Raw genomic sequence first — 12,194 nt, forward strand, 5'->3', positions numbered from 1 at the left:
TAAACAAACAAATAAAATACGATAATACAAGGCAGGGAGCTCATAATTGATCACCTATGTAGGTAGGTAAACATGTGTGGGTGGAGGCTGGGCCAGTGGGCGGGACAACAAAGAAGTGATACTCTCACAGCCGGTGGCGTGACACTGTTTAACCATGGTGGAGCGTTGCCTAACTCAGCTTCTTTAGACCTTGTCCCTACATATAAATGGACTTATATAGTTATATAACGCCTTATTCCAAAGCGCTTTACAACGGCCTCTCATTCACCCATTCACACACCCATTCACACACATTCACACACACACAGTGCCGAGCTACCATGCAAGGCGCCAGCCTGCTCATCAGGAGCAATTTGGGGGTTCAGTGTCTTGCCCAAGGACACTTCGACATGTAGCCAGTCGGGGGTTCGAACCGCCGATCTGCCCTCTGACCTTGTGATCATTAGACGGCGGCTCTACCTCCTGCGCCACAGCCGCCCCACATGTGGTGTGTTTCATACATGAGATCAGCTGAAACCAGACCGGTTTGTTGTTGTTTGAATTCCAGAATGCCCCTTTAAACATGCGGACCGGTGAGTCAGGAATCCACTATGTTTAACACTACAACAGCCGTGCCTATTTTACCTACTAGTAGAGCCGCCTTGGGGGTCAAATAGACCCCCTTTTTAGAATGTAAAGCTGCTATATACACACAGAGATCACTAGAGGGCGCTTCTTTTTTTTAGCCTGCCTCCTACGCAGAAAAACTGCGAAACAGCTTTCTACTATCTTATCCTGAAGTGATTTTGAAAATGTAAGGATCCTGGGTGGTAGAACTGCACATATCTAGGAAAAGTCATGAAAGGAGGGTCCTGAAATTTGATCGAGTGCAAAGATAGATTTTTTTTTTTTTTTACTCACAGGGGTCACTGTGACCCCTCACGGCTCTTCTGGTGTTAAAGACTGTCAGTCCCTGCGTTCAGAGTCTGTAAATCTGAGAGCGGGTGACATCTCTCCAGCACCATCCCTCAGCTTTACGGGCGGGAGATGACGTTCCGTTTGTTTTTCAAAGGACAGGTTTGTGGCTGAAACCATTCATCATCCCCCCCCGTCAAAGTTGGCAGTAATTGAACCCCCGGAGGCTCATATTGACTTGCCTTGAACTATAAAGATGTTTTTTGTCTGTTTAAATTATAATCAAACAATCAAAACACTAATTAAATCAACGCATGCAGATTAAATGATGCTCATAGTTTCGTGATAGATAGATATACAGCTGTGCGGTGAGACTTTCTCAGCCGGTTCCCACATATTACTGCTCTATTTGAGTTCAGGCCTCAGGCGTAGCTCCATTGAGCTGTCACCATCAATCACTACCAACCACTGTGTGTGTGTGTATGTGTGCATGCACGTGGGATGACTTTATTTGCCCCCTCGGATAAATGTCTCACATAACTTACAGCTCATGTCATGTTGGCCTCCGGGTGCCATCCCTCTGCTCTGTGAATCTGTACTCCGCACCAGGCTGCCAGGACCCGGGTCCCTTAATAGCAGCTAGCACTGCACTGACACTGACACTGACACTGACACTGCACTGCACTCTGGCACTCCTACACTCCTGCACTTCTACACTCCTACACTCCTGCACTTCTACACTTCTACACTCCTATACTTCTCCACTTTACTTTACTGCTAACTGCTGCTACAGATATATTGTGACGTTAGAATTATAAGGTTCTATCTCAATTTTTGTCAAAATTTAGTTTTTTACATAATCTGATCCATTAGGTGTTTATTATTAATGCCTGTGTGGTGTTATTTTTTAAAATGTTGACATTTTTGAGTTAGTAATTAATAAAATACAAAGGTTCCATCTCACAAAACATAATGGAATGTAAAAACTTTGACGCTCAATATCTCTGAACGGCCCTAAACGGAGATAGAACCTTATAATTCTAAGATCACGATATTCAGAATACTTTGACGTATTTACTGTTATTACTTTAGTGCTTATATTTATGTTTACATTCATGTTCATGGTTATGTTTACATGTGTACTTATGACACTGTGTTGTTGATGTTGATTGATGTTGTAGCGCTGCTCTGTCTTGAGCACGTCGTTGCACCGTGTGTACCATATTGGATATTGGATGTAATGACAAATAAACTTTGAGCTTTGAACCCCCTCACACTTCCTTTATTCACCTCTCACAACATTATTTACAGAATTCAAAAAGAAAAAAAAGTGCTAAAAGATTAAAATCACACAATTCAAACAAACACAATAACAAAAAAAGAGAGATTCATTAAATAGAAAGGAAGAACTGAGAACTCTGTTACTATGCCAACATGTCATCTCTAAATATGCAGTATTCTCTAGAGGTGTACAGTGTAAGAAAGTGCTTCTCCAAAAAAGAGTTCTTGTCGACCACCCGTGGAATGTGTTACTGAAGTGTTTGTGTGTTCAGCTGTTCTCAGGTGGAGGTCAGCCCTGTCTACTCTACTGGTCTCGCCCCTTCTGTTCTCAGGTGGAGAGAGAGAGAGAGAGAGAGAAGGATCGAACGGCGTAACCATGTCCTAATAAAACAGATCAGGAAGTACATCCAAGTAGAAATAATCATATTATTTTGTTTCTTTCAGCTCTGTATTGGGAGGCGGTCAGTCTATTTGGCTCCCGGTGAGGATGAGACACGCAGTCCTTTAGTGTTGCGCACGGCACGTTTCTATCTGAACCTTATGTCACGCTTCAATCTCCCTGAGGAGGAGACATGCATGGTACTCAATCATATGACATCATCACCAACAATGAGGTGACTTCCTGCTGCAGATACGGTATCTTCAACAACAACAACAACAACAGCAACTACTAAAGTATGCATCTTATCCACACCACAGCCATTTATCACTGACTAACCTTCCCCAGGTTTGACCTGCGGATCTCTGTAAAAAAAACAACAACACACCTACACACAAAAATTACAACAATTCAGAAAACCCCCATGCTAGTGGATCGTCATTAATCATGTGCCATGGTTTTAAAAGCCACAATCGTTAGGCAACCCACACTAGTTGTCTATGGTAGAACATTGTGCAATGAATAAGGCAGATAATTGGCATTATGTGGCTATGGAGTCAGGGTATAAGGTTAAGGTGTTCCTTGAAATGGGTATCGCTATTTGGGTGTAGCTCTACGCATTTAGCTATCTATTCTCACTTTTTGGGGGGGAATTGCGCACTAACAGAAGAGTTTTGGTTCACGTGACAAATCTTCACAGGGTATAAAATGTGGTATCGTTGCGGGCGAGATGCTTGCGCCGTTTCATAACAGGAATTCTGAAAATGGGGAGAGGTGGTTTGCGCCGCACGAGGAGAAGAGAACTATGGAGATGAAAGAAAACAACGTCCTTATTGGCCCTGACGAAGCCCGTGTGCCAGAATGGAGTGGCATTTTAATATGTTAGACTTTTTTGATATTTCTAGAAAATTTTACTTTTTGAAACTCTGTAAGGCACGAGAGGTTACAGCATTACAATCTGACAGACTAGTTCAACATAATTCAGTACATTTAAGATTTCAGACTAACACCCAATGACATGTCCATAGCCCCTCACCCAGAACACACACACACACACACACACACACACACACACACACACACACACACACACACACAGGGTGACATCATCAGTCCTCTAAACAGCTCCACAGCTGAGATTTGTTGTGACAAGGTCTGGTGAAAAAGTCCCCAAGTCCCTCCTTTTTTTTTTTTTACAGATTATGAAAGTGCAGATTGTAAGCTTTCAAATGATGTGTCATACATTGGAAATAGTTGAAGAAGAGATGCTCATTTGAACGCTGCTACACCTCAAACCAAATACTGGAGAAACCCACTCTGAATCAAAACAGGTTTGCTACCATGGCGTTGGTAACTAGCAGCCAAGAAGGAACATCGCTATGAACATCTAACTGCATGTTCAGCATTATCACAACATGCTGATAGAACATCAAGATGCTAAAAGCACATAACTACACATAATTCGATGATCACACGGTCCATGCTTTTGAACACGTCCTAAAACTTGCCTTTTTTACACGCCATGTATCACTAACCCAGTAGCCTGGAGCAGGACGGGGCGCAATACAGTGAATCCAATTTCACAGATTATAAGTATTTAGTGATCCTAAAACTGTTGCCTGTTATACTGAGTCGACTTTTCAACACTTAAACTTTCGTAATATGAAGAGAAAAAACTTAAGAATTGCCGATATGCGGACCTTTTCACCAGACTGTGTCACATTTGACAAAAAACAACAACAATTAAAACATTTCAAACTCACAGGAGAGAACTCCATCCAAAATGAGTTTGGAACACTACTATCTAGCTATGACATGGGTATTAGTTATACACACATCATTTTAGACGTAAATCATTGATAAATCTCATAGCAGATATTGTGTGTGTGTGTGGGGGGGGGGGGGGGGGGGAGGGGAGGTTTGTAAATTTCCGAGCTGTTTAGGGGACGTAAAATGTGACCCGAGATATAAAAGTTTCAAAATCTGATCTTTAACAGAAACCCTATTGATAAGGCGTGCACACACGCACGCACGCAGACAGACAGACAGACAGACACAGACACACACACACACACACACACACACACACACACACACACACTCTCTCTCTCTCTCTCTCTCTCTCACACACACACACACACACACACACACACACACACACACACACAAACACACAAACACACACTTAAAGCGTGGTTGGAAGGTCATACCACCAACTCCACTAGCTCACAGTATTCTACTTTTAATCAGGTTAGGCCTAGTTCTGGAAAAGGCCAGGTTCTGGATCGGCCTGGTTTTGGATCGGCCTAGTTCCTGGTGGTCCTGTTGGTGATCCAGAGGGTCTATGATGCTGAGCTGAGCAGGTTGCTGAGAACTGTGAATTGGAAAAGAACACATGCTGGGTTGGTAACACAGACATACACACACAACACACACATCCTTTATTTAACGTTTTATGTTCTGTCACAATGCTCACAGACTTGACGGTTTATGATGACTTATATGACGTATTACTGGTCTAGAATGATAAATATGCTATGAAGCATGACACTGAAATGTGTTTTCTCTCAGGTTTGAGTGCAAACAGCGCTTAGTTTGAGCAGATGAGCAAAACTGAAATGATGGCTGATAGATAACCAACCATGTGACCACTGACCACACAGACCCAAAACTTTTTTATTTCTTTTATGATGTATATGATGTTCTTGAGTGTTTAAGTGTGATGTTTTTATGTCCTGTAGTTCTGTTTTATGTGATATTTCTATGTCCTGTAGTTCTGTTTTAAATAGTTTATAACATCTGAGGCCGTATTTCCTCTGTGGGTTTACCTGCCCAGGGACTGCTGATGTCATGTAGCTACCCAGCTAACTCAGGGAGAGTCAATGAGACTGTCCACTGTCCTTTTTAAATAAACAAATAAACAAATAAAGTAAGTAAATAAGGAAGCAGGCGTGGTCAGGACTCACCCTGGGGGTCAGACTGGGCCCCGACCTCCTCCTTGTGGGCGCTCTCTGGATCCCCTGGCGGAGAGAGAGGGAATGAGGGAGGTTCATATGATACAAGAGAGAGGGAATGAGGGAGGTTCATATGATACAAGTACAAGTATAACACAAAACATGGATACATATATACTGTATGTTACAGTACATGTGGGAATACGGTACATGTGAGAAAACTAGGGTTAGGGTTAGGTGCTAGGGTGACTTGGTACATGCTGGCATGTCTAACCTTAACCCTATCCCTAACCCTACCCCTAACCCTAACCCTAACCCTAACCGTAGCACCCTAGCACCTAACCCTAACCCTAGTTTTCCCACATGTACCGTCTTCCCACATATACCGTAACATATATACACATATATTCAGATAACATGTCATATAAAACCCAATATATCATATAAAACCTAGGGTAAATATAGACTACCACAGTGCATGCATTATGGGGTATGTAGATGATTATCTGGTTACAGGGAAAATACTGCTGATTATATAATTGAGTAAAATAGTGTCCGGACGATGATAAAACGACTTTTCAAATTCCCACACCTCACACTAAATAAATATAATAAATACATACATGTTTGCATGTACACACACCTTGGAAATATATTTTTATATAACAAGGAAACCTGATAAACCTATTACTATTGTTATTATTTTACTATTATTTATTTATTATTATTTTATTTATTCTTTTTTTATCACATTCCTATCATGGATAATAATTGTTACTCTCAAGCTTATACGTAGATCCTGCTGTTTTCCCAGTAATAATGTAATTAAGTGAAAGTCTTCTGAATGTGGACAGCAAACTGCAACTCTCTTCCCTAAGTCGGTGTTAACTCACCCCAGTGGCGGGGGAGAATAAAGTTGCCCAAATTGTCAACATTATAGAGTGCCAAGGGTGACTTTATTTACCAAGAATGCATAAATGATGGTGCTTCATTTTGTAGACAATCAAAGTACTGTGGCTAGGTAAATAACACACAAAACACTTGGCAGTTGGTGAATGTTACGGAATTCGTTGGCGGTTAGTGCTACAATTAGCCAACAGTGAGTTAAAGGAACTGTCAGACATGTATGTCTTATAGTAATAAAATACACTTCTTGAATATGATGTAATATACACTCACTGAGCACGTTATTAGGAACACTATACTAAAACTGGGTGGGGCCTCCCTTTGCTCTCAAAACAGCTGCCTGAATTATTCAGGGAATTAATTCCACAAGATGTTGTAAATGCTCCAAGTTTTAAGTTACGGTTACAGTTTTTAAGCTGTAAATCCTCTGTTCTACGACATCATAAAAGTGTTGATTCAGATCCCGTGACTGGGAAGGCCGCTGAGGAACACTGAACTCACTGTCATGTTCATGACACCAGTAGGAGACGACTTCTGGTGTGTGGCATGGTGCATGGCGCATGGTGCATGGTGCATTATCATGCTGGAAGTAGCCATTAGAAGATAAACATGGTGCGTTATCATGCTGGAAGTAGCCGTTAGAAGATAAACATGGTGCATTATCATGCTGGAAGTAGCCGTTAGAAGATAAACATGGTGCATTATCATGCTGGAAGTAGCCGTTAGAAGATAAACATGGTGCATTATCATGCTGGAAGTAGCCGTTAGAAGATAAACATGGTGCATTATCATGCTGGAAGTAGCCGTTAGAAGATAAACATGGTGCATTATCATGCTGGAAGTAGCCGTTAGAAGATAAACATGGTGCATTATCATGCTGGAAGTAGCCGTTAGAAGATAAACATGGTGCATTATCATGCTGGAAGTAGCCGTTAGAAGATAAACATGGTGCGTTATCATGCTGGAAGTAGCCGTTAGAAGATAAATGGTAAATTAAAGGTATATTGTGGCTATGAAGGGAAGCACATGGTCAGCAACAACACTCAGACAGGCTGTGGCATTCAAGCGGTGATTGATTGGTATTAACAGGCCCAAAGCGTGCCAAGAAAACATTCTTGTGATCATTCACACCATCTCCACCAGCTGGAAAGGTGTATAGGTGCTCTGAATAAAGTGTTCAGTGAGTGTATAACTGTATAACAGCAAAATACAACCCAGTCAGTTTTTTGTGGGCTGCCTATTTCAGGAAACAGGCGATTCATCAAGTCACAGCAGTACTATCAGTTTGTTTTGTTGGAGAGATAAACAAGAACTGTTGTCTCATGTTCTAGGGGATAGGGGATAGTGGTGGCCTAGTAGTGGATAGTGAGTTGGACTGGTGATTTGAACGACATAAGTCCAAATCCCACCTGGGAACACCACCACAAGTGTGCCCTTGAGTAAGGCACTTAGCCCTAAGTTACTCCAGGCAGACTGTCGCCAAATACTGTGGTGAATATGTAAGAGGTAGTTACGCTTGGTCTGTCTTTCATTTAATAAATGACCTAACTAGCACGGTTAACTAGTTTGTGCTGCCGTCATTTAAACGTACACACACAATAACAGCCCGTCCAGAAAAGGTCTGAACATGAGGCTGCATTGAAGCTAGAGGGTTAACCCTAACCCTAACCCTTTAGATTAACATCTCAGTGGTACTTTCAGCAAAAAACTTCAAAGACAAGTTTTGGGGACCCCAGAGACCCCAGAGACCTATACAGAGCTGCCAAGTCTCACGCTTTGGCCGTGAGACACACGCATATCAACCAGTTCACACTCTCACACGCCACACCTTAAATTTCTCACGCCGAGAAATAACAATTGTTTTGCGGGACTTTAAAAAAAAAAAAAAAGTTATTCCTTGATAGAAAGCTACCGGACAAGAGTTTCGTGGCATCTTTCTGCACGCGCGTTAACTTGAGTCTGCAGTCGAAGCGGGAGGCGAGCGCTGATGGAAGAACCTGTGTTCACGCGAGCTGCATGTAAGAACGTAGCAAGTCTCTAACACCAGGGACAGCGACGGAAACAACAGTCACAGACTTTATCGCTCTATCCCTGACAATCACAAGTAGGATCATTGCTTGGCCGATGTATAAATCAAATCAAATCAAAAATGTGCATACAACATTGTATCTGGTAGCCTACTGGTACTTTCAAACTGCAAGCTGTTTATTAATATCACAAGGTTTTTTGCACGAAATAAACTTCTCTGTGAGCGGCAATTCCTTCGACTCACATACACGCGATGTATGTATTTTTAAGAGAAATGGCCAACACCCTCATCACCAACTGTGACATGGTTGTTATACTTAGGTTAGGGCGGGAGGTGTGAATGTTGTGGTTAAGTATGCTAGTTCTACCGTCAGTTGGCCTCGCCTGTACGTATCCTGTCTTGGCTGTTTATCTCACACATGCACACACCTTGGCAGTGGGCCTCATAAAAAAAGCCCCCTGCCTCTCTGGGACTTCCACTCGTGAGGTTAGGCTTAAAGCCCAATTTATACTTCTGCGTAAAATCGACGGCGTAGCCTACGCCGTAGCTTGCGTAGCTCCAAAAATGTAACTACGCGGCAGTGCCTACGCAACCGTAAGCACTGTGATTGGTCCGCTTGGTAGCACATGATTCCGTCATGACTCTCTCTCGTAGGCCAAAATGCGGAAGCCATGACAGAAATGTCATTTACTTTTTCTGTAATTACTTATTAATAAAGATTTTAAAAATTATGATAACCATCGTATTATCTTAGTTTAATGTCATTACAATGCATCATAGAACTTTTATTTACAAGCATAACAAAATAAAAATCGCTATTATGCCGCTATGAATACACCGTTCCAACGGAGCGCCCTATGGAAGCACAGCTTCCTATAAGGAGCATCTTCCTATAAGGAGCGCGATTCACATTTACGAGATGTACAATCCTGTTTATTTAGAAATAAATGATTAGTTACAGGGAGCCCCATGGCTGTTCAAGTCGTCGTCATTCAGATCAGTGGTATATATACCGACTTCTGACACTCCAAAACACATTTCACAGGAGCCATCAACAACGTCCCAACTGGGTCGTCAGAGAGACCGTCGGCACATTGAGGTCAGCTAGCTACACTACATCCTTATGCACTACTACTGTCACTGGGTTATGATACTATTCGCATTATTCACGCCGCGGCCATTTCTAAAACGAAAACGAGGCTTTGTTGGGAAACCCCCGGAAGTAACACCATGGCAACCATGAACGCTAATGTGCCATGATCCCCAAACTTGTGCAAACGAAAGGGTACAGCAACTGGCTGGAGGGATATATTCATGAAGTTAAAGGTAAGTTCATCGTCTGCACACCGGCAAGAGTTAGGCTAGCTCTAACTAATTGTTACGGTCGGTATTTGGCCGACCAGTGTTATATGACCGGCTATCAATCGAGAAGCTGTCTACCTCCTGGTGTGGATGGCTAAATCTGTGTTCATCTGGTTGATTATGTTGCCTTATGTTATGTACAACATTATGTTGTTCGAGGAGCAAGATTCCAAAGCATTTCACTATATCAATCACGGCTGTATTCGTACTTCGTGCACAACAGTTTGATTTGATCTGATTGTGTGTATTGTGCATGCATGCCCTTTCTAGCACCAACTTTCTCTGTCTAGAGAGAGAGAGAGAGAGGGGGGGAGACAGAGAGGGAGAGGGAGAGAGAGAGAGGGAGGGAGAGAGGGAGAGAAAGTGTATTTTGTTCTGAGATGTCACCCACCTTCTCGGTTCTTGAAGCAGAGTTTCTTCTTCTGGTAAGTATAGTATCCGACCGCGGCTCCGACCACCGCCACGCAGACGGCACTCAGGATGCCCGCCACCGAGCTGGAGCCGCCTTCTGCAGGGGGACGAGGGTCAACAACACATGAGTCTGTTTCTTTTTTTTTTTATGTTATTTTTTCTGAGTGGGCCAGTCCCACTCATATTTTTCATTTTTATTGATAGATACAGTGGAGAATTAGACAGGAAGGATGGGTGAGAGAGAGAGGAGGGATGACATGCAGGATATGTCCCTGGCCGGGATTCGAACCGGGGACCCTGCGGTTACATGGTCGACGCTTAACCCGCTACGCCACCTAAGCGCCACACATGAGTCTGTTTCTGGTACTAAGATTTCCACTGGACATTAAAGCTGTTTGTGATTGTGAGGCTTAAGTGGTTAGGATATTAATTAATTGCTCCCAGTGAGTGGGCGGGCCGGCCGGCGCCTTGCATGGCAGCTTGCCACCATTGGTGTGTGAACCGAACGTGTGTGTGAACGGGTGAACGAGAGGCCGTTGTAAAGTGCTTTGGATAAAGGCACTATATAAGTGCAGTCCATTTAACATTTAGGCTACCATTTAATTAATATAATATACATATACTCTCTAGGAAGTATATATATACAGTATATATCTAAAACAATCAGTTAAAAAGGTGATGGTATGTACAGTGGAGTTTTCCTACTCCTGAAACTGCAAAAATATCTTTAAAGAATCTACATAGGGCTACGCGCCGGTCTCTGACATACAGGTCATCCCATAGCGATCCTCCTCGGTCACAACTGTCACCAGGAAGTCACCATAACTCTGTCACCCAGTTAGTGACACCACAGAATGCCATCGGAGCTGTGTGACTGCATAGAACAGATACCGAGCCGTCACACAGACCGCATTCCCCGCGCTCGCCACACTGCAGGCTCATGCATAGATGTCAATGATGTTTGTGACTGTATACATGACTGTGTATATAACATAGAGGAATAGCCTCTCTACCACTATTACGACTGTTACTCTACTCTACGACTACACACACACACACCAATCCGTTACAGGATAGCGAATACGTTAAAAAAGATGAATATGGAGCTCGTGAGTCAGCATTTTCAAGCTTCTTTAAGATTCCCTGGTGGTGTCTTTAATGACAGGGCTAATACGGGCTCAGATACTGGATCTGTCATCATACAGCAATTATGACAGGATGGAGAGAGAGAGAGAGAGAGGGAGTTAGAGTTAGAGAGAGAGAGAGAGTTAGAGAGTTAGAGTTAGAGTTAGAGAGTTAGAGTTAGAGAGAGAGAGAGTTAGAGAGAGAGAGAGTTAGAGAGAGAGAGTTAGAGAGAGAGAGAGAGAGTTAGAGAGAGAGAGAGAGAGTTAGAGAGTTAGAGTTAGAGAGTTAGAGAGTTAGAGTTAGAAAGAGAGAGAGTTAGAGAGTTAGAGTTAGAGAGAGAGAGAGAGAGAGAGTTAGAGAGTTAGAGAGAGAGAGAGTTAGAGTTAGAGAGAGAGAGAGAGTTAGAGAGTTAGAGTTAGAGTTAGAGAGAGAGAGAGAGTTAGAGAGTTAGAGTTAGAGTTAGAGTTAGAGAGTTAGAGTTAGAGTTAGAGTTAGAGTTAGAGAGAGAGAGAGAGAGTTAGAGAGTTAGAGAGTTAGAGTTAGAGAGAGAGAGAGAGAGAGAGAGAGAGGGGGAGAGAGAGAGAGAGAGAGGGGGAGAGAGAGAGGGATACTGAGGGAGAGGAAGACTGAGGTAGAACAAGAGAGGGAGGTTCAGTATACCCTATTGGCATTATTTACATGTTCTATTTGCCTTGTCAATGTGGGAATGTTCTTTCAGTTTGAATGTCAATACAATTTCATTTCAAACATACACACTTCCGTACACTTGCAATTCTCGCAAAATATTAACTAGAAGTGAACTAAGATGTGACACTTGACACACACTCAGCTTGTGTCTGGTGCTGTCTCAAAG

The 12,194-nt window shown here is 42.7% G+C and overlaps 1 protein-coding gene across 1 annotated transcript in view; it reads right to left on the bottom strand.

Annotated features, from left to right (window-relative positions):
* The window catches only part of LOC308153192 (arylsulfatase D-like), a gene marked incomplete at its 5' end in the record, with an annotated part of 89,686 nt that overhangs the window by 31,952 nt on the left and 45,540 nt on the right, over window positions 1-12,194 (bottom strand). The window contains 2 exons of the mRNA XM_080526278.1: window positions 5,521-5,574; window positions 10,197-10,313. Of these exons, the coding sequence (XP_080382404.1) occupies window positions 5,521-5,574; window positions 10,197-10,313 (171 nt within the window). The remainder of the gene's footprint in view (window positions 1-5,520; window positions 5,575-10,196; window positions 10,314-12,194) is intronic.

The sequence above is a fragment of the Nansenia antarctica genome (genome assembly GCF_963989245.1).
Source record: "Nansenia antarctica genome assembly, chromosome: 3".
NCBI classification, from domain to species: Eukaryota; Metazoa; Chordata; class Actinopteri; order Argentiniformes; family Microstomatidae; genus Nansenia; species Nansenia antarctica.